This window comes from Pimephales promelas, chromosome 19 (assembly GCF_988280905.1).
Source record: "Pimephales promelas chromosome 19, fPimPro1.hap1.1, whole genome shotgun sequence".
Classification (NCBI taxonomy): Eukaryota; Metazoa; Chordata; class Actinopteri; order Cypriniformes; family Leuciscidae; genus Pimephales; species Pimephales promelas.
This window is the reverse complement of record NC_142787.1, coordinates 28,875,584-28,900,107: the sequence shown is the minus strand read 5'-3', so window position 1 is coordinate 28,900,107 and position 24,524 is coordinate 28,875,584. Positions and strand designations below refer to the sequence as shown.

The 24,524-nt window shown below is 35.9% G+C and overlaps 2 protein-coding genes across 2 annotated transcripts; one reads left to right on the top strand and one right to left on the bottom strand.

Annotated features, from left to right (window-relative positions):
- The first annotated feature begins 335 nt into the window (after positions 1-335).
- Positions 336-6,840, top strand: pdk3b (pyruvate dehydrogenase kinase, isozyme 3b). Its single transcript, XM_039693937.2, has 11 exons — positions 336-526; positions 1,833-1,974; positions 2,546-2,617; positions 3,243-3,427; positions 3,513-3,602; positions 3,677-3,754; positions 3,860-3,936; positions 5,216-5,317; positions 5,426-5,539; positions 5,625-5,738; positions 5,818-6,840. Exons 1-11 carry the CDS (start codon positions 424-426, stop codon positions 5,959-5,961), a joined length of 1,221 nt encoding a protein of 406 aa, XP_039549871.2. The 5' UTR covers positions 336-423; the 3' UTR covers positions 5,962-6,840.
- A 111-nt stretch (positions 6,841-6,951) lies between these two features.
- On the bottom strand, positions 6,952-13,311 carry pcyt1bb (phosphate cytidylyltransferase 1B, choline b). The gene is given in 9 exon segments (XM_039693939.2): positions 6,952-7,577; positions 7,579-7,683; positions 8,421-8,609; positions 8,822-8,964; positions 9,054-9,132; positions 10,713-10,864; positions 11,105-11,221; positions 11,328-11,427; positions 13,100-13,311. Coding segments are annotated over 9 exon segments (1,107 nt in total). The 5' UTR covers positions 13,202-13,311; the 3' UTR covers positions 6,952-7,457.
- Between the last annotated feature and the right edge of the window lie 11,213 nt (positions 13,312-24,524).

The following is a 24,524-nucleotide window of genomic DNA, read 5'->3' as shown; positions in this document are numbered from 1 at the left end:
CACGAACATTTTGTAATTGGTGAAAACACCACCCAGTCTGTTCAACAACTGCAGGCTATTGATTGGGTTTGTTTTCATCTCAAGTCACAAATTATTAATTTATTATCTCCTAATAATGGATCTCCCCATAAAATAGAGTACAAGGTAGCACAGAATACAAGCTTAAAGCAAGAATTTATCACTATATAGGCCTATTTATTTTACATTCCAGATCCATGTATTAATCCATCCTGCAGTACAAACAACCAGTGTGTGCAAGTGATAGCACGCGCTGCTATGTCACGTGACGAGAACAGTGAAGTTTCTTCTCGATAACAGCGCTGTCACCATAGAAACGAAATAGATTGTAAAGTGTAGAATGAGTGTCGTGAACGCGCAGCGCGCCGCGGGACTCGAGCTGTTTGGAAGTTGACAGACATAAACATGAAACTGTTTTACTACTTGCTGAAAGATGTCACGCAAAAAATCGAATATTATTCCAGGTTTTCGCCTTCACCGATGTCAATCAAGCAATTCCTGGATTTTGGTGAGTAATGAAACCTTGGGATAAACGCATAGAGTTAAAGAACCGCCAATAATGCAACAAATTGTATTTTTGATGTAACGTTAGGGTTGTCTCGTGCTGAACTTGAATCAGCGATTTCTGCTGTGTGTCTCATTTTGAATAATTTGTTTTTAATTTCGTCACATATTTTGTGTGATTAAATCAACGCGTTGACTCTATTTATATGCCGCAGCCTATATTAACCTTAATGTTAAGGTCAAGTGAAAGCTAAAGCTCTATTGGCACATCACTGCCATCAACTGAATAAAAATAGACCCGCCGTTACGTATCACTGAGAACATCAAGGCGAAATAATACGTGCTGTATGAGAGTATTAGGTACAATATACATCTATAATAAATAAATGCATTAATATTATTACACAACTTGTATATCAAGAGTCCAATGTTTGTTTTTTATGCATTATGTCAAGCATACACTACCAGTGAAAGGTTTGGCAAGACAGAGAAATACAACCTTTGGCTATATTACCTATAGTGGATTGAAAAAAACTGGACAATTTATGACCTAATTCCCAACTTCCATTTGTGTTATTTCACTGATTGGGTGACTTCATTATTATTCTAAAATGGGGTAAATAGTAATTATAAACTTTATACTGTATAATGTATGGTGTCACATTCCTTCTCAGTGCCCATAAAGGAGTGGTTCACTTTAAAAAAACAACTTTTGCTGATATTTACTCACCCCCATGTCATCCAAGATGTCCATGTCTTTCTTTCTTCAGTCGAAAAGAAATTAAGGTTTTTGATGAAAACATTCCAGGATTTTCTCCATATAATGGACTTCATTGGGAACCAAACGGTTCAAGGTCCAAATGAGAGTTTCAGTGCAGCTTTAAACGACACCAGACGACGAATAAGGGTCTTATCTAGCGAAACAATCGGTCATTTAAAAAATAAATAAAAAAGTTTAAGTTTTATAAGCACAAATGCTCGCCTTGCTCTGTTCTGTGATGCGTGTTTGTGACTCAAACTCGTTCATCAAAATTAACAAATCTTTTTTCGAGTAATGATTCGAAGGGTCCTAGAAGTAAATTATCAGCAAAAGTTTTTTTTAAAAGTGAACTACTCCTTTAACTAATTGATTATTGTAAATCATGGTCATTATCTACTTTCTTATTATATTTAGAATGATTTTACTTTCTTTTCTAATCGTTGGCATTAAACAATGGTTGTAATACTGCTGTGTCACTCATGCATACAGACTAAACAGGCGCATCATTGGATAACAAAGAATAACTTGTTCTTGCTTCTTGTTTAACCAGGCAGGGAAAATGCATGTGAAAAAACCTCCTACATGTTTCTGCGGAAAGAACTGGCAGTGAGGTTGGCCAATACGATGAGGGAAGTTACCTTGTTGCCCCCCAATCTTCAGAGCCAGCCGTCCGTCAAACTGGTGGAGTCCTGGTGAGGAGGGCGGGGCTCAGTGAGGGCCAGGCAGGGACGGATAAACGCACGGGCACTAGTCTATAGTTGGACAAGCTGGGCCTAGGAAATGAGAAATCGGAGCACTGGGGGCCTTTTGACAGGTCAAGTGGCCAGGGCACGACTGCGTCATCCGTCCCTGTGGCCAGATGTGATGATGAGTGTGAGCTGTGAGTAACAGAGACTGGGTTTGGTGTAAAGTGCTCTGAATACATATGTGACAGTAGGTTATAAAGCAGAACGTAAATGCTGGATGAAGCTCAAGTCCTCGAATACTACACTGCATTCTATACTGTACTATTTTCTTAAAATAGTTACAGTAGGCATTATTATTTCCAATACACAAAAGGTTCTTCACACTAAAAATTGTTCAGTGTTCACTCTCACTGAGCAGTGTTTAGGTTTATTGAGCCACATACGCCACCTAGTGGTTATCAGAGGAATGGCAGGGTAGTTTTAACCATTCAGAAAGGAAGAGCCAGTGGTATACAATACGTTTATAACGTTTTATAGCAACAATAGTTTATAACATAACTTGTTTGTGTGGTATCAGGTACAGCCAGAGCTTTGAAGAGCTGTTAGAATACGAGGCAAGAAGTCCAGAAGATCCCCACACCCTTAATGAGTGAGTCCTTTGCAAACACTCTCCTGTTTTGCCTAAAGGTGTCTGTATTAAATATGTATTTGTACTAAAAATGCTTGTTTAGCTCTATTAATTTGACCAAATTACAGCAGTTAAGCATAATGGATCAAACCTGTTTATGGGTGTGGTCACACTTGGCATGTTTGTTCGATTGAAACGAACTCTCGTGCGATTGCTCTGTTAGTGCGGTTCATTTAAATAAGTGTGAAAGCAGCCATCCGAACAAATGGACTGAAAAACATCCGCTTCCACATTAATTCTGGTGCAGTACGACTGAATATGAATGCAATCTAAATGACCCAAAGCAAGATGTGACGTCTTATCTCGCCATGAGAGCTATGCGTTTTGACTTCTTTACATACTTTATAAGCTCTTTGTAAGTTCTCAGCTGGTAAAAATATGTACTCGCATACAACAACAAGCACTTTTAGCTCAGCACACACAGCATTGTTATGGATTTTTAGTGAGTTCTGTCACAAAATACGTCATAAAAGCCCCTTTTTAAGTGAACCAGGACTGATTGTATCAGTTTCTTAAAAAACTGCAAGTAAGATGTCTTAATAACGGATGTCTTCCAGTATAAATAACTTATTATTGTGGGCTTCAGCTTCCTAGAGATCCTGATTAAGATTCGTAACAGGCACAACGACGTGGTGCCCACCATGGCCCAGGGTGTCATCGAACATAAAGAGAAGTTTGGTTTCGACCCCTTCATCAGCAGCAATGTGCAGTACTTCCTTGACCGCTTCTACACCAATCGCATCTCTTTCCGGATGCTCATCAACCAGCACAGTGAGTGACGTCACATTCATGTTGGATAAATGTTAAATGATAAACCGGGAGTGTGGCAATAAGCAGCTCTTTTATTCTGTTTCAGCTCTTCTGTTTGGCGATGCCACTTTTCTTGGACAACCAAAACACATCGGAAGCATCGACCCAGCCTGCAATGTTGCTGAAGTGGTGAGAGGTAAGTTAAAAGATGCTTAAAATGCACAGATCCATAACATAAACCATTTCGAAGAGTCTGATATCTGCTTCCAGATGCATATGAGACAGCAAAGATGCTTTGTGAGCAGTACTACAAGATGGCACCTGAACTAAAGATCGGGGAATTCAACTGTGAGAATGTGATCTCTCTTATTGTCTTAATAACATATATCAAAATCATAGTTCTTGTTTTTTATCTGTCTGTGCCTTCTTGTCTTATCTCACTCTATCTGCTAGCCAAAACTCCAAAGAAGCCTATACAGGTGGTCTATGTGCCCTCTCATCTTTTCCACATGCTGTTTGAGCTCTTCAAGGCAAGAGAAATAGACAGTCATTTGAAAAGAGAAGGGAAACTGGGTAACTCTTTACATTAAGGTTCAGTTCGTTAACATTAGTTTATTCATTAGGTGTAAACAATGAAGAAATTGCTCATTTATAAATATACTATTATTCATTATTCATTTGTAACAAAATAGCTCTATTAAATATTGATAATCAATAATAACTTGTTACGATTAATTCGGGTCAGTTAATTGGATTAACTTGATGTGGCTAAATTAATATTACAATCAATTAATCAGTTCATCCAACGAACTCTTTCAGTTATTCATTTATTCTTAGAAACGGGTATCTTCCATGGTCAGCATTGTTCCGCTATTGTATTTATACTGCAGCAAAAGCAAGCTCTTTATGTAGTTTCTGTGAGAACACAGCCACTAAGCATCGTGGGTATAAAAAAAACAACAAGTTAAAGTGAAATAGGCCTTGCACATGTATACACATTCAACCATATTTTTCTGTCACGCTCTGTCTAGTCATCTATTCATTTTTACATATACAAATAGCAAGGATTATAGAGCTAACATAGTGCGCTTTTTTTAATTATACTGTAAAAAAATATTGTTGGTTTAACTTAAAAAATTCAGTAACCTGGTTGCCTTAAAAATTTAAGTTGATTGAACTGGAAAAAGTGAGTTAATACAATGAAGGAGATTGATTTAATCATTAGAAACTCTAAATAATAAGTTATCTGAACTAAATCAATTATTTAAGTTGATTTGACAAAAGAAAAAATGTTGTGATAAAAAATCTTGAAAATATATTTTTTTTTACACTGTAGGTAAGTTTTAACCATATTGGCTCAGGCACAAATCGCATAGGCCATTAAGTCTTAGTTTTATTAATTTCTTAATTTCTTATTTTACTGGTATGCATGCGCTGGTATATATATGTAGCTAACACCATCATTAGATAATTGTACAATAACTACAATATAACTCATGTTATGTATTTTAATTAAAAGAAAATTATTAAAAAAAATGCATTACTGTAGAAATCTGTATTGTAAAAAAAATCTATATGTAGAAATTAACATTAACCTAGATTAATAATTAAATGTAATGCTTTAAATAATGTTAACAAAATGAACCTCACATTGAAGTGTCTAGAAAAAGTTGCTTATATCTTTAAGTGACGTTTTAAGTGGAATTAAATCAAATGATCACGCTTTAGGTGGGCTTTTGTAAGCCATTTCATTCATTTTAATTTGATATATGTTTTGAGTGAGTCATTATATTATGTATGTCTGTGCAGAATTCCATGCGGGCAACGGTAGAGCTCTATGAAAACAACGGTGAGGGTCTTTCTCCAGTGAAAGCAATGGTAACTCTGGGAAAAGAAGACCTCTCCATAAAGGTTCAACACATGCCTATTTCACAAAAACATGAATGTTTATGGAGACTTGCTTAAATCTCATAACACGTGCCCTTGATTAATTTGACGCTTATGTGTCGGTCTTCTAAGATTAGTGATAAAGGTGGGGGTGTCCCTTTACGAAAGATTGATCGTCTCTTCAATTATATGTATTCCACTGCCCCAACACCACGTCTGGACTCCTCTCAAGCTGCTGTCCCGCTGGTAAATACCCACCACACAGCTTACGTCTGTGTTTACATGTACAGTATGTGTGGTTTCAAGCAACCTGTTTACATTGTCTCTGCAGGCTGGATTTGGCTATGGGCTGCCAATCTCTAGACTTTATGCACGCTACTTTCAGGGAGACTTGAACTTGTACTCGATTGAAGGGTTCGGGACAGATGCAGTAATTCATCTGAAGGTAATTGGACACTTGGATTACAGCGAGTACAAATATTAGCTTCGACTAGAAAGCCGCCACCTCTCTCCACTCTATGCAGGCTCTTTCGAGTGAATCTTTTGAGCGTCTTCCAGTCTTCAATAAGTCAGCATGGCGACATTACCAGACAGGTCCTGAGGCTGATGACTGGAGTAACCCGAGCCGTGACCCACGAGATGCATCCACATTTAAAGCCAAAAAATGACTTTGGCCAAGCTATACTGAACACTGCCAGATAAGGAAATTTGATTCTAGGCCTTTTTAGTACTTGCTTACTAACTGTCTGAAAGTAATACATTAAGTCGTGACGTAAGGAATGCTATTTCCGGGTGCAAGCCTCGTTTCACTTGAGAATACCATCTCAACAGCCATTTATAGCCTATTTATTCACATTACACATTTAAGATGAGCATTAGTGTACACACTACAGTCTCTGTGTAGTCTCACGGCATCCCGGGCATAAATATTTTAACAATTTATAAAAGCTGAATCACTGTCTGGCCTTCTGGGATTCGGTATGGAGGTGAAGGTTGGGATCATGATTTTTTGGTATTACAACGCGCTGTGAGTGTATATTAGCAGTGTTTGAGTGCTTGGACCCGGAAGCGGTGACGTGTGACGAGCACAACATTCGTTTCTTCAGGTATCTAGGGCCTCATTTATAAAATGATGCGTAGAAACCATCCTTAGAAAAAAACTTGCGCCTCTCTTTGAAGTGAAATTTCTAAATTGCAATTGTGTACAGCATAATGGTTTCAGACTTACGCCTTGTAAATGCAGCCCAATTAATGTAATTTATTATTGTCATAATAACTAGTAAAGAGCAGCAGTCAACATCAAAATCCTTACTTTAAAATTGCTTTCGACAAGAATTGTTTAGATTTTCAAATACTTACAGTACATACAAAAACTGTATATGAACGTTGGCCTGGATTTTAGCATAGACGGTCTTCAAATCTGTGTGTACGCACGTTTTATAAACTAGGACCATGGTCTTTGCAATAATTTCCTCAAAACATTGCCATTAAAACATTTTTAGACATTTTTCATGGAACGTTTTTTCCCTGAAGCGTTTTATGTCAATCCCATAATGTTTACAAAATGAAATGTTCACATAACTAAGGAAAAAGGTTTTAAAACATTTAAAAAACTGGACGTTTTGAACATTCAGAAAACATTAGCAAAAAATTCCATCTTGTTAGTTGGGATAGTGTTTAATAAAATACATAATTCATAAATATGTTAACCATAAAGTTTTACTAATCACTCTACTTCTGTGAGAATAGTGACATCTACATCACAATGGCACAATTATCCTTATACGATTATTTTTTTCAGCTGATGAATGCTAAAAACATTGACAGACAATTAGAATCTACCCAACTTTAAAGAGCTTGAGCATTTAAAACAGCAGATGCAGATGATAACTATGGCAGACGGTCCCTTGGTGTGGATGCTAATATAGTTATAGTTATTCTAATCTTTCTTGGGGTGAACAGGCCTTAACTTGACAGACAAGTTATGAAGTGCTCAGATCTGTGTTTAAATGGTATTACAAATCATTCCATTTAATTTGTTGTATATATATATATACAGAATTACGAGGTTAGTCCAGACCTTTGAGCAGCATGCCATTGTAGATCTCAATTATGAAACATTTTGGTGCATAAAATAAAGTAAACAGAATGAGAAGGTGCCTGCTTAGATGTGCAGGAGGTAGAGCCAGCATCCATCTACATTCTCCTCCTTGCCACCCCCACTAATGCTGACTGAGGCTCCTTTGGGTGGCGGTGAATGGAAACGGTTGCCATTGGGTGACGGGCGATGTAGAGCGTCTTCTGGTGGGACTGGAGCTGGGCGACGTACTTGGAGACTGATAGGGAGACAGAGCCTGGAGAACACGGCCACTCCGCTCCTGGATCATGTGCTACAGAGAACACAATAAAGCAATTTAAAAAATGGTAAATAACTCTGCACATATAGTAATGCCTGAGTTTTGTTAATGTTAATGGTAATGGTAGTTGCGTTGCTGTCAATTGAGGTCTCAAAAAGTCTTCACTTGTGTTACAAAGATGAACAAAAGTATTCCAGGTTTGTTTATTTTTCAGAAAACTAAACTTTGTGTCTTATGCCATATTCCTTCTCAAGTATATGTATCTTGATTTAAAGGGATACTCCACTTTTTTTGGAAATAGGCTCATTTTACCACTCCCCCAGAGTTAAACAGTTGAGTTTTACCGTTTTCGAATCAATTCAGCCGATTTTCTGATATTTAGAAGAATATCAGTAACAGGACAGTTTCTGGTCTCATTCACTTCCATAGTAGGAAAAAATTATACTATGGAAGTCAATGAGATCAGAAACTGTCTGTATACTGATATTCTTCTAAATATCAGAAAATCGGCTGAATTGATTAGAAAACGGTAAAACCCAACTGTTTAACTCTGGGGGAGTTGTAAAATGAGCCTATTTCCAAAAAAAGTGGAATATCCCTTTAAAAATGTTTAGATATTTGTACTGGAAAACAAGACAAAAGTACTTGATAAGGAATTCTTTTGCCGTGTACAAAATTCCCATTTCTTTGTAATCGTTTGTGAAATTTATTAGCGATTTCTGAGAGAAATTTGTTTCTACAGCACTTTTTTTTGTTTGTTTCAGTGTTACCCAGGCTTTATCTGGGCCGAACAGCTCCAGGAAGTTTCCGATGAACTCGCGAGATTTCTCCTCCCATTTGTGGATGAGGTCGTGGCTCTTCTCTTCAACACGGTGCACTAAATGTTTGGACTTCTCCTCCACCGTCCTCACCGTCTCCTTCATTCTGTCCACCTGCTCTTGCAGACGATATTTCTTCTCCTGTCAATCAAAAGAGTCGGAATAGTTCACCTAAACATGTAAATATCGTACCAAATTTCTTCCGCTGAACACTGAAGGATACATTTAGCAAATTTTGAAATGGCCTGTCAACTCTTTTGCTGGCGATGTGTTTCAAAGATCACATAAAAGTAGTAAATACCACTTTTCTGTTATATTCCAAGTGTTCTGAACCCATACAATTTCTTTCTTACATTGATGAAGCCCACGTTGAGTTCCCGTGCTGTGTATCCTCTCTGCAGGTTACGCCTGACATAGACGTCATAGTCTCGAACAATGCGCGTGATGAGATCAGAGGTGGAGATCCCCTCCGTTCTTTGAGTAGCCACAAACATTCCTTACAGATCACGTAGAAGAAGTTTATTCTTTTGAGTCCTTCGACTCGGCTCTATAACTGTGCAGTTTGGTTGCTGTTAAAGTCTTTACCTGCTTCTTTAATGTGTTTGTAGACATCGTCTGATCCAGCAGAGGTGTATGGGATATCGTCATGTGCCACAAAGTCAATCTGAAGGCAACAGGAAAATAAATAAATAAATAGGTATGACACCATGAACTCACATTTTCAATGATCTCTCTACACTGTAAAAAAAATATTGATGGTTTAACTTAAAAAAGTAAGTAACCTGGTTGCCTTAAAATTTTAAATTCAATTAACTGGAAAAAGTGAGTTAATACAATGAAGGAGATTAATTTAACCGTCAGAAACTCAAAAATTATATGTTATCTGAACAAAATAAATTAAGTTGATTTGACAAAAGAAAAAATGTTGTGATTACTAGACTGTAAATTTTTTTTTGTTGGTTTAACTTAAAAAAAGTAAGTAACCTGGGTTGCCTTAAAATTTTAAGTTGATTGAACTGGAAAAAGTGAGTTAATACAATGAAGTAGATTAATTTAACCATCAGAAACTCAAAATAATCAGTTATCTCAACTAAATAAATTATTATAAAGTTGATTTGACAAAAGAAAAAATGTTGTGATAAAAAATCTTGAAAATATTTTTTACAGTGATATTCTTTTTTGATGAACTTTTCCATGAATATGGCATAAAACAGAGCGTTCTCCCCATTTTTCAAATGTCAAGTTCATTTTTAAATGATCTGTTTTATTTATGTAATGTGCAGTTTTTGCAACCCAAAGTTTTGGACTGAACGCAGTTTAAAATCTTATCTAAATAGTTTAAAAAAACGTGATTTTGCAAATGTCAAGCAAAAACATTAATTAAGATGGAATAGAATATATAAAAATGCGTGAACTTTTTCAAATTTTATTTTAGCTAGCTGTCAAGGCAGTATTTCTCATTTTCATTTAGTTTAAGTTGAGACAAACTAAATAAAAAAAAACTAATAAAAATGACAAAAAAATGTAATAGTAAATTAACTACTAAAATAGCACTGGTAACAGGGCTGCAAAAGCAGTGTAAGTTAAGGTGTCACTCAGTAGCTGTCAGGCGTTTTTAAGCGAATGATCACAAAGGAAAACAAAAGGAGTCTTTAATAGTAAATTCCTCTAAGAAGACATAGGAGAATCACAGGGAAGAAGCTCAGGAAATAGGCTTTCCAACCAGAACAATGAAACTAAACCAAAACCGAAAACACGTTACATTAGCAGCTTAAATACACCGTCGAGCGCCATCATAACTATGCCAAACCTATGGGTGGCAGTGTAGGGAGAAGGATAACATTAAACCATGTTTCTCCCAGTTGACACGACAACACATAACCGGCATTTTCAGAAGTCTCCACTTTGCCCGGAGTTTTTAGAAATAATCGTTTTCTGTGATTAAAAACAGGGTTTTCATGTAAACGAGAGAGGCCAAACCGCAGGGAAATATCTGCGTTTTCCCTTCTCGTAAACGGGGCCTTAATGTCTAGTGACATATCAGGGCCATTTTCTGATTATTTGAAATAAATTTCTTACATACAGCTCCTTTAAATAATTTACTTGTTCTCTCTTCCAAATTGTGTTCATTCTTGGATGTCAAGATTGTAAAGAATGTTATATGTTGATGGTGGGTTGCACCAAATAATACATTTTATGTAATAATGTTTTTACTACAGTACAGTGAACTGAATATTAATTTACCTTGTGTTTTATAAGGAACTCCGGAGTGAGGGTCCAGGGAGCATCACGGACCACCTCGTCCACATAACGACAGTGTATGAGGGCTTCATATCGCTCGTCCTCCGTCATCACCGTGTAGCCTTTATACTTGTGCGTCAGAGCATCACTGCAAACTGACAGAGATGGACACAAGGTATGGAGCAGTCATCAGACAATGAAAAAGAGACTAAAGTCGAATAAATCATTGGCTTTTCCAAATTTTGGACATAAGGCAAAATTTTTGGACAAATGGACAGTGTGTTGCCATTGTAAAGACTGTTTCACTCACAGCCTCATTTGCGTTAAATTCAATATGGCGTCTAACCTGATGTGTTGATGTGGTTTTGTTGCAAAACTGGGCAAGTGTGACTCACCACCAACAATCAGATGTGTGTTTGGGAACAAATTCTTGGCCTGCATCAAAGCACGGGCATGACCCGAATGGAAGAGGTCAAAGATTCCGTCGGCATATACTCGCACGGGCCGATGAGCTGCACACAAAACAAATACATGCTTCGAGTACAATTTGGATGCACCAATTTGTATGGAAATATTTTTTTTCTTACCCGCATCGCTACACTGGACACTTTTTCTCACCTGGAGTGCCACGGCGTGCCTGGGCTAAAGTCACTTTGTCTTGTGGGGTGTCCGAGGCACTGCCTGATTGTTTGGCAAAAATGGCTGGTTCTCTTAGAGCCTATCAGAGAAATATTGGGTGTTATTCTGTAAAGCACATGAAACTGTCTAAAAAGCTTTTAAATTGCTACACTGTAAAAAATATTTTCAAGATTTGTTATCACTACATATTTTTTTTATCAAATCGACTATAATAATTTATTTAGTTGAGATAACTTATTATTTTGAGTTTCTGATGGTTAAATGAATCTCCTTCATTGTATTAACTCACTTTTTCCAGTTCAATCAACTTAAAATTTTAAGGCAACCCAGGTTACGTACTTTTTTAAGTTAAACCAACAATATTTTTTTACAGTGTAGTAATCACAACATTTTTTTCTTTTGTCAAATCAACTTAAATAATTTATATAGTTCAGATAACATATAATTTTGAGTTTCTGATGGTTAAATTAATCTCCTTCATTGTATTAACTCACTTTTTCCAGTTCAATCAACTTAAAATTTTAAGGCAACCAGGTTACTTACTTTTTTAAGTTAAACCAACAATATTTTTTTACAGTGTAGTAATCACACCATTTTTTCTTTTGTCAAATCAACTTAAATAATTGATTTAGTTCAGATAACATATTATTTTGAGTTTCTGATGGTTAAATTAATCTCCTTCATTGTATTAACTCACTTTTTCCAGTTCAATGAACTTAAAATTAAGGCAACCAGGTTACTTACTTTTTTAAGTTAAACCATCAATATTTTTTTTACAGTGTATCGTGGATCAGTGTGAAAGGGGATCGTTTTGACAACATTGTCATCTGCACGCGGAAAACTCGAAGGAAAAAACATTTTTATATTTTTAGTACATCTTTGTTGTCCTAAAATGCAATACAAAAATTGTATTGTAAAATGTACTAATTAGATTTTATGTACCTCCTTGAGCAATTATCTTGTCCTTGTTTGATAAGAGGAGCTGAGAAAGTGCTCTATAAATATGCAGGTGTTCAATACATGTGCTTGAATGATTGTGTGTGCACATATTCCCAATAATCTATGATGTTGGAATTGCCCTTTAGAACCATCAGCTGTTCATGAGGGAACCCTTCAGAGGGCCACTGTCAGACAGATAATAGTAGTCACACCACTGCTCGATGGATCTGATTGGTGGATATGAACTATGAGCTGTATATAAAATAAATAACAATTGCCGTGACTTTATAGAGGAAGGCATCAGGCTTGGAATCTGTACCATGTACTCAGATAACAAACTTCGTAGATTATGTAAGAGAAATACCAATGATTAAAAGCTATGTGCTGCTCTTTTGGTTTCATATTTCCGTCAAATGAATCTTTAGTGTATTTTAAAGCATTCATTCATACAATTAATATGCATTTCTCCATATAAAGTGGACACATTACCCTGCAGTAAGTTATTTTCTTCATGGTTAAGAATATTGATTACACTTTATGTAGTAAAGTGTTACCGATTCATGGTTAAGAACATGATGGTCCACTTCAGACATTGTACTAACTATAAGTAACTTGTCAAATAACTAGTGAACTGTAATAGAGTGTTAGGTTCGGGTTAGTAGAATAAGCTGACATGTAGTTTAAAGTGGACTTTCGAAATATAGTGTTACCATAATATTTTAGAGCAGACAGAAACAGGCCGGAATCAGAGCCAAACAGATGCTGCATTGTTAAATCATGAAATTATAATATTATTAGCTGTTCAAACTAACCTTAATAGGTGGCCGCTTGCGTTCCTGCTTTTGTTGTGGTTGAACTCCTCCTCGACCAGCACGGCCATTGGCACGGGATCCATTTCTTCTCCTGTTCGCCATGACTGAGATTTTAGTTTACTCTTATTTGGCTTTGCACTGGTCGTTCTCACCCAGATATGTGACGAGCCTTTGCTTTTACTCCTGTACTGATAACTGGCCAGTCACACTGACCCTTGTGACGAGGCAAAGGAGCAAAGGTTGTTTTTCATCTGCCTTCAATACAATCTAGGCTCAATCAAATGTATTGTTTTTATAAAATATTGTGTGCTCCTATTTGTTGTCGTGAGTCTCTGTTTATTTACTGGAAGCCTCTTGACAACTTCTGCAGGTGGGGAGTGTCAAAATAATATCAAAGTTAGATATACTGCACTGTAAAAAATAATGATGGTTTAACTTTAAAAAAGTACGTAACCTGGTTGCCTTAAAATTTTAAGTTCATTGAACTGGAAAAAGTGAGTTAATACAATGAAGGAGATTAATTTAACCATCAGAAACTCAAAATTATATGTTATCTGAACTAAATAAATTATTTAAGTTGATTTGACAAAAGAAAAAAATGTTGTGATTACTACACTGTAAAAATATTGTTGGTTTAACTTAAAAAAGTAAGTAACCTGGTTGCCTTAAAATTTTAAGTTGATTGAACTGGAAAAAGTGAGTTAATACAATGAAGTAGATTAATTTAACCATCAGAAACTCAAAATAATAAGTTATCTCAACTAAATAAATTATTATAAAGTTGATTTGACAAAAGAAAATATGTAGTGATAACAAATCTTGAAAATATTTTTTACAGTGACACGCTTTATATTTTATTTAGTACGTACTTGCCATAAAAATAATTGATTGGTGATTTCGTTTTTTTTTTTACATTACAAAAAACAGCTGCTTTTACAGGGGCGTGTAACATTGTTATCTTGATGACAAACACGTAAACTGCAGATTTTTTTGAATTTGTGATTATCTTCATTTAAAGAAATACATATTGTAAATATTTGATGTACCTCCTAGTATCTTTTATTCACTGCAAAACGTCCATTTATTTGGATTTACTTCCTTCTTGCAGGTAATTTGCATACAGGCAAATGTTTGCTTTGCCTCTATTTTTTCCATTCATTTGCCTTTGGTGCATCTTGCATTGCATTCCTTTAGTTGTAAAGCCTGCTGATCCTGTTAAGCTTTTGGTGTACATTTACATCAGAAAGGTTTTACATTTTTTTGAGTGAGAGTCATAAAAGGTGAGTTGGAGTCAGGAGTCAGACCTGTGGACACACTATATCATTTGGACTTATTTTTTGTCTAGATTTTTTACTTCATTGGAGTAGATGGATGTCTGGAAATTCACAATGCCAAGCGTTCCCTTCACAATGCTGGGCCCAGGGACAAAAAGGTTATATGAACTTTTGCTGTGATAAGTATCTTTTAGAACGCTGTACATTGTTGACTTCTATTTAGTTTTGGTTGGCAATAACTTTTGAAATAACTTTAGTTTCCAAACAGTTGGCATACATAACAGTAATACACTAGACATCAGATATGCCTATTATATTGACCTTTTTCACTTTATGCAAACTTAAATGTATGAATGTTTTTGCATTTTATATCAAAATATAACACCAAGATATTGTAAAGATACGACAATAGTATATATTGTAGTATCTTTACTATTTTAAACAACAAACTTGTGTATTTAGTCATCCTCATGTATTTGTTAGGTTTCAAATCCTAAACCAATGGATATTTCAATATGGATATTGATGGATATTCAAATCTTTTTTAATTCATTTATAAATGTTTTGTATTAAATGTGTTATAATGATCTTTCTAAGCATCTGGCCTATAAAATGTTATAATGTTTGTTCATATTATTAATTCTTTTTTTATTATTAGATTTTAACCTTAATGTAGCTGCTAAATATGTATTAATAATCCATTAATCCATAGGTCTTATATAATTTATTTATTATTGTAAATGGGTTATTTTTCCACCAATCAGAATGCTTCGCACTATATACGTAACAAATCTCTATACATACTAACAACCGAGGGTTAATCACGTTAGCGTAGCTAAGCTAATCACATCATTACATTACATTACATTACATTACATAGAGAAAATCTGGAACATCAAGAACAGCAACATTATATTTCAATGGTATGTACGTTTGCAACTTTGTATGACTATCAATGATGTACAAATTTAAAGAATTTGCAGATGCTAAAGATCTGTTAAAGATGTCCGACCGAGCGGAAAAAAAATGAAGATGAGCATGCTAGTGGTAACAAGAACAGAAATAGAAACAAAAGAGAAAATATTTCATCGGAACAATCAGTATGAACTATCTACTACTTGATTTAGGTTTTAAACATTTGTGTACAATGTGAAAAGTTGTAGAGGCTCTAGTTGAGCTTCGTGCTAGCACGTGACCCAGCAGTTTCACGATCATCACGTTTCCTCACCCCGTAACACATAAAGGTTATAATACTGTTATAATATCGGATAGTATAACCAGTCTTTCATTAGTCAGGACTATTAAAGACTAAACTTTTTTGACTTGCAAATTTAACTTTAAACAATGGAATTAAATTTGTTTTGGAATGTAAATATGCTAGCATTGCAGAACATGCACACAGTCTCATACGGACCGCAATATATTTTGTGCATCATTTTTTTTGGCATTTTACATTATATATATATATATATATATATATATAATTTTTTTTTTAATTTTTTTTTTTAGGGCAACACATGCTGCAAGTTCTCCTGGTTGACGGATTGTAAAGTAGGGATCCAAACCTTTTATTAATTAAACATCTAAACTATCAAACAAACAAAGTTTTATTTTGCATATATCCATTTCATTATGTTTTATATCCTGTCCAGTGCGTGGTAAACCATGATGGTCGAGAACGTCGAGAAGTGGTGTGTGTCTCTGAATCATTTCCCAATCATTTCCATTTCATCGGTCAACCAAATGTAGGTCATAATTCATTCAACCTGTTATTGCTCAAATGTATTTTTTCACATGACAGACATGGAACATGACATGAACAAACCAAAACCTGACAGAGACCAGACCAAATTGTGACAAGGCCATTCTATATTGTGAATAAAGTCATGCGTAAACTTCATGTGCTTTAAAACTGACAGAATAATGTGTTTCAGGTTTCTGTGCAATGCCTGGAGAATCCAAAGGGTGAAGATGGAATAGTAATGTTTGATTCTGAATCATATCCTATTCAGCACATCATTCAACCAAACGTATGTCATGATAATTCACTCAACCTATCATAATTTATTTATTTGTAATGTATGCTTTCATGTGATTTAAAGGATTTAAAAGCTGGACATGAAATTATAATTATGCTGTTGTCAGGTTAAACAAAGAGTGTGAAAAGTTAAATGAAATTTCAGTTTAAACTGGTTAAATGAAATTCACATGGTTAGCAGCAGCTTAGGGTTTGTTTTACATATTTAAAACCATTGTAATGTGTTTCAGGTTCCTGTTCAATGCCTGGAGAATCCAGAGGGTGAAGATGGAATAGTAATGTTTGATTCTGAATCATATCCTATTCAGCACATCATTCAACCAAACGTATGTCATGATAACTCACTCAACCTATCATAATTTATTTATTTGTAATGTATGGTTTCATGCGGTTTAAAGGATTTAAAAGCTGGACCTGAAATTATAATTATGCTGTTGTCAGTGTAAACAAACAGTGTGAAAATTTAAATGAAATTTCAGTTTAAACAGTTTAAATGAAATTCACATGGTTAGCAGCAGTTTAGGGTTTGTTTTACATATTCAAAACCATTGTAATGTGTTTCAGGTTCCTGTTCAATGCATGGAGAATCCAAAGGGTGAAGATGGAGTAATGCTGATTGGCCATAAATCATTTCCCATTTGACTGCACTACACTTCCCAGAATCCCTCCTGTCTTCACACCTGAACACATTCCCACTCCTGAGTACTGATTACACACCTGCACATCATCAATACTGCAATCACTTCCAGCATTGAGCTTCACTCTGTTCAGTCTTTGTCCGGTATCATTTGCATCAAGACGCTAACGCTGTTCTTACCTCTAGGACTTCCAAATCTATTTACCAGTCTCCTTGTATTATCTCCGTGTCTAGTCAGTGCTGGCAAAATGAGGCTTCCTGAAATCACTGAGACCTCACAACCCATTGCTTCACCTAAAGGTTCAAAACTTCATTCAGTATTGTTCATTAGTGAGTGACACCTAGCTACTGTACAAAGAAGTAACAGACAAATTAATTAATTGTGAACCAATGACCTGAGCAGACCTATGATGTCAGTATAACACAAACCGAGCCATCGTTTGTCATTAGTCACGTGATTTTCACGTTAACAACACAAGCCTCAAATCGCAGATTCATCTGGCTCGCCTATTTTTTCTCGACACAAACTCCGACGCCTCGGTTCAAATGTCACATCACTATCCATGTCTACTTCTATGTTCCTTGTACAGTATTATCTCTGTGTCTACTTCTATGTTCCTTGTCTCCTGAGTCTCTGCTATTCCAGTGAACCATTATCCTGTCTCCTCCTGCAAGAAAACAAATTGTGTCATTCAAGTTTCATTGTCTGGATCTCTACACACCCTAGTTTCTTCACCCGCACTGCCGGTCTTTCACCTGGTTGTTCTAATAAACATTTCATTACCTGCATCCTTGTGTCTGTCCCTGCTGTCTTGTAACACCTACTTGTTTTAGATCCCTTTTTATATCATATGCATGCTCATAGATGAACTATAGATTACTATAATGAATAATTGCATGTCTGCATGTGCTGCAAAACCACATTAATAACATATACACATAATAACGTGTGCAGAATGGATGCAAATCGATTACCACACCAACTCCTCTGGAGGAAACGACCAACCCAGTTGAGCAAGAAAACATGATCAAGCAAATCGAAGAACATATAAAGAACCAGCGGCTTGACCCACAACAGCAGGCAAGATTAATCGCCACAGCCCGAAAAGCATGGAGACGAGTGATCGAACTGGTTGCGAAGTTGTCTTCCCTAAGATGCCAGCTGGGAATTATTTATGAATTTGAGTTTTCTAGACTGAGAAAAGCCAGAAAATGTATTTTTGGCTCATGTGGATGAAAGACAACAACTCCCAGAATGCACTTACTTCGCTGCCCTTGGAGGCCACGCCTACCGGTAACAGCGCAGTAGTTAAACAACAAGTCTAGGCTACTAGTGAGTCTCCGTGATGAGTCTGCCCGAAAATCTGTTTGAGATCGCCCAAAATGTCCGGGATTCGGCTTTTGAGTTCTACATTCATTATGTTTACTGTGGTGAGCGGGACGAGTGAGGGCCGCGGGAGAACGGCGCGAGGCCGGTGGCGTGATTACCGATGAGCGACACATGTGAGACGCACCGGTCTCGAATCTCTCACGGAGGAGCGGGAATTTTCTTAGCAATGTTAAAACGCACATCAACTGATCACTTAATTACATTTACAATTATTAATTTAGCAGACGCTTTTATCCAAAGCGACTTTCAAATGAGAACAATATAAGCAGTTAAACTAACAGTAGGACAACAAACGTAAGTGCTATGACCCCTTTCAGTTAAAGTTTTTTATTTTAAGAATAGAAGAGAAAAGAGAAAGTGGAAGGGGAACAGTCATGTAAAGGTCTGAGAAAGAGATTTTGTGCCTCTTTGAGATGGTACCACAAGATGACATTCGCTAGCAGAGGACAAGTTTCTGGATGGCACGTAAACTTAAAGTGATGGTTTAGCGTTCATGTAAACACTACATTCAGATTCACCAATCGGAAGTAATTCAGTTAGATTGAGGCCCCGTTTACACGATGGGAAAACGCAGATATTCCTCTGCGTTTTGCCCTCTCATTTACACGAAAACGTCGTTTTTATCACTGAAAACGATTATTTCTAAAAACTCCGGTCTCCGGCCAAAGTGGCAATTTCTAAAAACGCCGGTTGTCGTGTGAACTGGGAGAAACGGCGTTTTAGCTTCTCTCTTGTCGTTTCTGAGGATTCTGATTGGCTTGAATGGCTTTATCCTTAACCCCTACACTGCCGCCAATAGGTTTGGCATAGTTATGATGGCGCTCGACGGCGTATTTATGCGGGTGTGTAAACGATGTTATTTTTGAAAACAGAGAGGGGGAAAATATTCGTTTTGCTAAATACCCGGCTTTGTGTAAACGTGGCCTGAAACAAAAGGTGTGCATGTAAACAATGAATGGCGACCGCAGAAAGCAAAAGCTGAATCCCAAACATCGACGGCCGGACATGTCCGGGGAAAAAGAGGATGGTAACCCCTACTACTTAGTTTTCTTCACAGAACAAGAGCCTGCTAGCTTAGCTTCCAAAAAAAGATGGCTGACACTATGTGTAAATTCTGTGAGTGAGATTGCCCTCTATGGGCGGGTTGAGAACATGCAGGACAGACCCTACTACTGACTGTAGTCTTTAGCCTCTGGCCAAAAAAATCCTCAGATGATTTTTGTATCATCGGAGGATTTTTTTCCAGACAAGAAATACATAAATATCTCATCTCAGGGGGATATGGGATGGTAATTCAAAAATACCACAGGTTTTCTACCAATACAAAAAGATTCATGCTAAATCTTGAAGTATCTCTTTAAGGACACAGAGAGCGAGGTAATTAACTGGAACAGAAACAGAGCGAACTATCCTTTTGAGTTGTGTCATTAATTTGAGATATAACCAAGCCCCTTAAATCACATAAAACTGTGGTTGGTCATTGTATGCTTTGGTCAGATGGCCCCTTCCAGTATAACTGAGCAGGCATGGACCAGAATTAACTACCATACACCAGAGTCTTTGCTAGTGTTTACTGTAACTGGCAAAACTTTAAGAGTGTGCAGCCACATCATGACCAGCAGAGGTCAGCATAACATTTTAACTTAAAACAGGCTAGATTTAAAGTTTCACCTCAGTGTGTCCCCTTTCATAATGTGAGGTAACTCTTTGGTAATCTGTCTATATTCTTCATTTTTTTAGTTAAATGTCTGGCAGAGATTGTTAACAGTACAGACAACCACTTTTACCTTGGATCGGTTAAACAAACAGGTCCTAATGAGCTTCTTTTGGCAGCCGATCTAGACATCTCAGTTTCCACCATACAGAAATGGAAGAATATTGTGAACAATAATTGGTGGGAAACTTCACAAATGTGCTGTTTTCCATATGCATAATTTATTTTTGTAAGTGCTTCTCAGCTCTTTGACAATTTGAAACATTGTTAAAGCATGACACTTAATTTGTTAGTGAGAAAAGGACGAATCACCTCTGGCATGTGTGCACCTGTTTTTACTGACCAAACATTGAGTTGTTGTAGAGTGCTATTTAATGCATTTGGTTTTCCAACAATGAATAAGAATATGTCTAATTCTGAATTAGCATTGGCAATATGAATAATTGAATCATGTGTCCATTGTTACCTTGTCCTTGAATATGATATGCCTGACAAAATAACTGTTATACTGCTTGAATAAGGTGTCAAGAGTAATAACTCACTTCACTCACCACTTGCAACTCTATAAATACACGGTAGGCCACTCATTTGTCTGAAATGAACTTAGTCAGCACTTCAAGCTCATAGTCAACGGCCTAACGGCCTAAAGCAAAATGGCAAACAACCACCTCACTGTTTCTAGGAGGCATGTCTGAAGCGTTGGACATTTAGTGGGTAGATTATCCCAATTACCTGCCAAAGTAAATCGCCAGCTAGATTTAGCCTCATGCAGGACCACATAGGCAACCTGAGGCACCACCGGTTTCAGGGAACTGTGATGAAATCAAAATGAATAGAAACATATTCTGGTGTGTTACCAGGAAGATGACATATATGCAATATCAGCTGTTTCTTTAGAAGAAATAGTTGAATGTAATTCAAGTTTTCCACAAAAACTAACTTGCCCATGTAGTACAGTATACATTTTTATAATATAATATAATAATAATAATAAATATAATATAATAGGGGCTGTCAAACAATTAATCGCGATTAATCACATCCAAAATAAAGGTTTGTGTTTACATAATATATGTGGGTGCACTGTATAATTATTTATTTTATATATATATAAATACACACACATGTATATATTTAAGAAATATTTTAATTTATAAACTGTATATAGATTTATACATTATTTATATTATATATAAATATTTTATATATAAACAATATTTTTTTCTTAAATATACATGCATGTGTGTGTATTTATATATGTATACAAAATAATTATACATATAGTGCACCCACATGTAAACACAAACTTCTATTTTGTATGCGATTAATCGTTTGACAGCCCTAAATATAATATAATAATTTTAATATAATTGTATTATTTTATATTATAATATAATATAATATAATATAATAATAATTATATAATTATATATAATCGCTTCTCTGCTCAGTTCAGTTCTGGTTTGCTTGGTTAATTATCTCCTCGTTTGTTTCTTTGGTTAGGTATAATTATCACCTGTCAGTCATTATGTTCATCTTGTATTTAAAATCCCTGTTTCGTGTCGATTCTCATTCCAGTTTGAGTTTTTGTTTATATTTCTCCTGGTTTTGTGGATCCCAATAAGCTGCTATTCCTTATGATACCCTTCATCCTGCGATTCCTCATTATTATCATGACCCTGTCAGATAAAATATGTTGTCAGGTTTACTAATAGGTGGATACAAGTAAGCACTTTAGTCTTAAAGATTATTGTTTTATTGCATGTTTTTTGATGAGTCATATAAATGTGTTAGCTATAGCTTATAATTGAAGTTTCCTCTTTGAAATCTTACCCGTGTGTCATCTTAAGCCGTGAGTATTTTGAAGAGCAGGTGCAAAGTTAAATGAGCCCCATTGTGTGTGTGTGTGCGTGGGGTCAGCTGCCAAGACATGAGCGGATCGACTATGCAAGTGTGGAAAGAAGATGGCACCTCATAGTGCTCTATATTCAGTGACAGGTTTTGCATAACCACAGGCATCGCTCTCTAGGTTTCCAGGAAGATAAAATGGAGTTCGAGAGCAAATCATAAGTTACGTCGTGACGAACGGCTTCAATCCCTCTTGTTATTCATGGAAAGTATGGGTGTCTAAAAGGGTGGTCACTTTGATTGACATTTTCCTAGAAGTTGATGGAAATTGTTCAGGCTGTTAATACTAAATTATCTCCAATAATACATTGAATGAAGTGTGTGTTTAACACAGTGGGTTGTTAAGACAATAACCTAGTTAAGACAATATTTGGAGTTTATTATCTTGCTAAGTCTTACTAATCCTATAATGGTTGTCCTATAAAGTGTGAAAAAAGGCATTTAAAGCTGCAGTCCGTAGCTTTTTTGGGGTTAAAAATTATACAAAATACATATTTGATAAAATGCACAACCAGCCAGTGTTCAAAACTCTCTGCTTGCCTTGGCTCGATTCAAAGCGGTAAGCTTGTAATAATGTATTTAACTCCAGTGGTACTGGTGGATTTCCGTGGGAGATTCGAGCTTGTCTTTGTGTCATTACGTCACATCTGTACATATAAAGAAGAGTCTCGGCAAGTATAAGCTATATATCCAAAAATACATATTTGAGAAAATACCAGCCCGCGTATCACTTAGTAAAACGATATAAATACCGTTCGTTTTCTCACACAAACCGCTCGTTTCGTGTCTTAGGCCATCAATGTGTACTTACATTTATGAGTCATTAAATCATGTTTAATTTGGACTTCTCTCTGCATGATCTTTGAGGTATCAAAATTGAAACTGCGGAAACAAAGACACCTACATCTTGGATGCCCTTGAGGTAAGCTAAAACATACCAAATATTAATTTCAAAGTGAACTATCCCTTTCACATTAACAATATGAGAACAAAAATTTGAATAACTGCAATTGCAGATTTCAAACAGAGATGGCGACAAAGAGGAAAAACTGCACACTACAAAAAGCTACTGGTTTAAAGATTTAACTATAAACAGAACTGCACACAAACAATGATGGGGTTTGAGTGAAAGTAACCGAGTGACCGTCTAAATTAGGGTATATATGATATGAATCAGCAAAGTTGAAATAAAAGTACAGAGACTTGAATCAGTGAATGGATTTTCAATTGTTAATTTACAGAACAAACAGTTTTACAATAATAAATCAGACGTTCTTTTTGTTACTTTTAACAATAAGTTATTTATTTACTGCTCAACACAGTATTGTTCATTCAGAATAACTTTGATCATTGACTTGATTGGCTTGCTTATCATCATGCCCTATTTGTGTTGTTCATACTTTAAGGTTAACCTATTTAGGATTGTAGGCCTACAGTATATCTGACATCTGTTTGTTCCTCTGCCTGCCCCTGTGATCCCTCTCATATATCATTCTCCGTTTATCGGTCAAGTTAAAAGCAGACATACTCCTACTGTGTGCAATGTCCTGGCAGAGAGCAAAAGGCTGTAAACATAACTGCATTAGTCTAACGAGAGACAGTAAAAGTGTTTAAATCATGTAGACAGATTTCAGAGTCTAACATTCCTGAAGTAGAGACAGACAGAACGAAATATTATATTTGAATAAAATATTAGCCTACACATGCCATTTCTGAATACTCACAATTAAAATGTAACAATGCTCTCTGTCTTATTCAAAAACATCCTTTCATCAAGGTACATCGACGTACAGTACATCGATGTTTGGGCCTTGTCCTAATCAAACAGAATATGTGTCACACTCACTCAGTTGTGTTTGTCCTATGTGTGGTTTTCATGGACTTCTTCTTCTTCTTTTTCTAGGATTTAATGGCGGTTGGCAAACTAACTTAAAAGGTGCATTCCTGCCACCTACTGAAATGGAGTGTGAAGCACATTGGAAAGGAAGTTTATAAATCTACACTAAAATCTATACTATATATATATATATATATATATATATATATATATACTATACTAAATATATATATATATATATATATATATATATATATATATATTATTTATAAGAGTTTACATAGAAGGGATTTTCACATCCTATTATATAATCCTCCTGTTTCCTTTAAAAAATAACTCATGATAAATTCGAGTACCTTCTCATAGGGGAACCTGTCAGCTCATTGATTTCTATATTTCTTAAATCCGGTCACATCTGTTTAGTGTGTTTCTCCTTCCTGTTTGCCTGTTTTTTTGGAACATTATTAATAAACTTGGTGCTAGAACTTTATTCATCGTCTTCGTCTGTTTACCTGCAACCACCCATGACAAAATTATAATGAATTTTAATTTCTGAAAGGTAGTATTGAATGCCTTTAAAGTATTTTAGAACAGGGTGTTGCAGTCTTTTAGATGGCATCGACACCC

Bases quoted from the DNA above. Each gene is read 5' to 3' on its own strand.
- pdk3b (XM_039693937.2), top strand. From the start codon at position 424: ATGAAACTGTTTTACTACTTGCTGAAAGATGTCACGCAAAAAATCGAA. The intron at 3,603-3,676 runs GTAAGTTAAAAG...ATCTGCTTCCAG, and splicing joins TGTTGCTGAAGTGGTGAGAG to ATGCATATGAGACAGCAAAG. The intron at 5,318-5,425 runs GTTCAACACATG...CGGTCTTCTAAG, and splicing joins AAGAAGACCTCTCCATAAAG to ATTAGTGATAAAGGTGGGGG.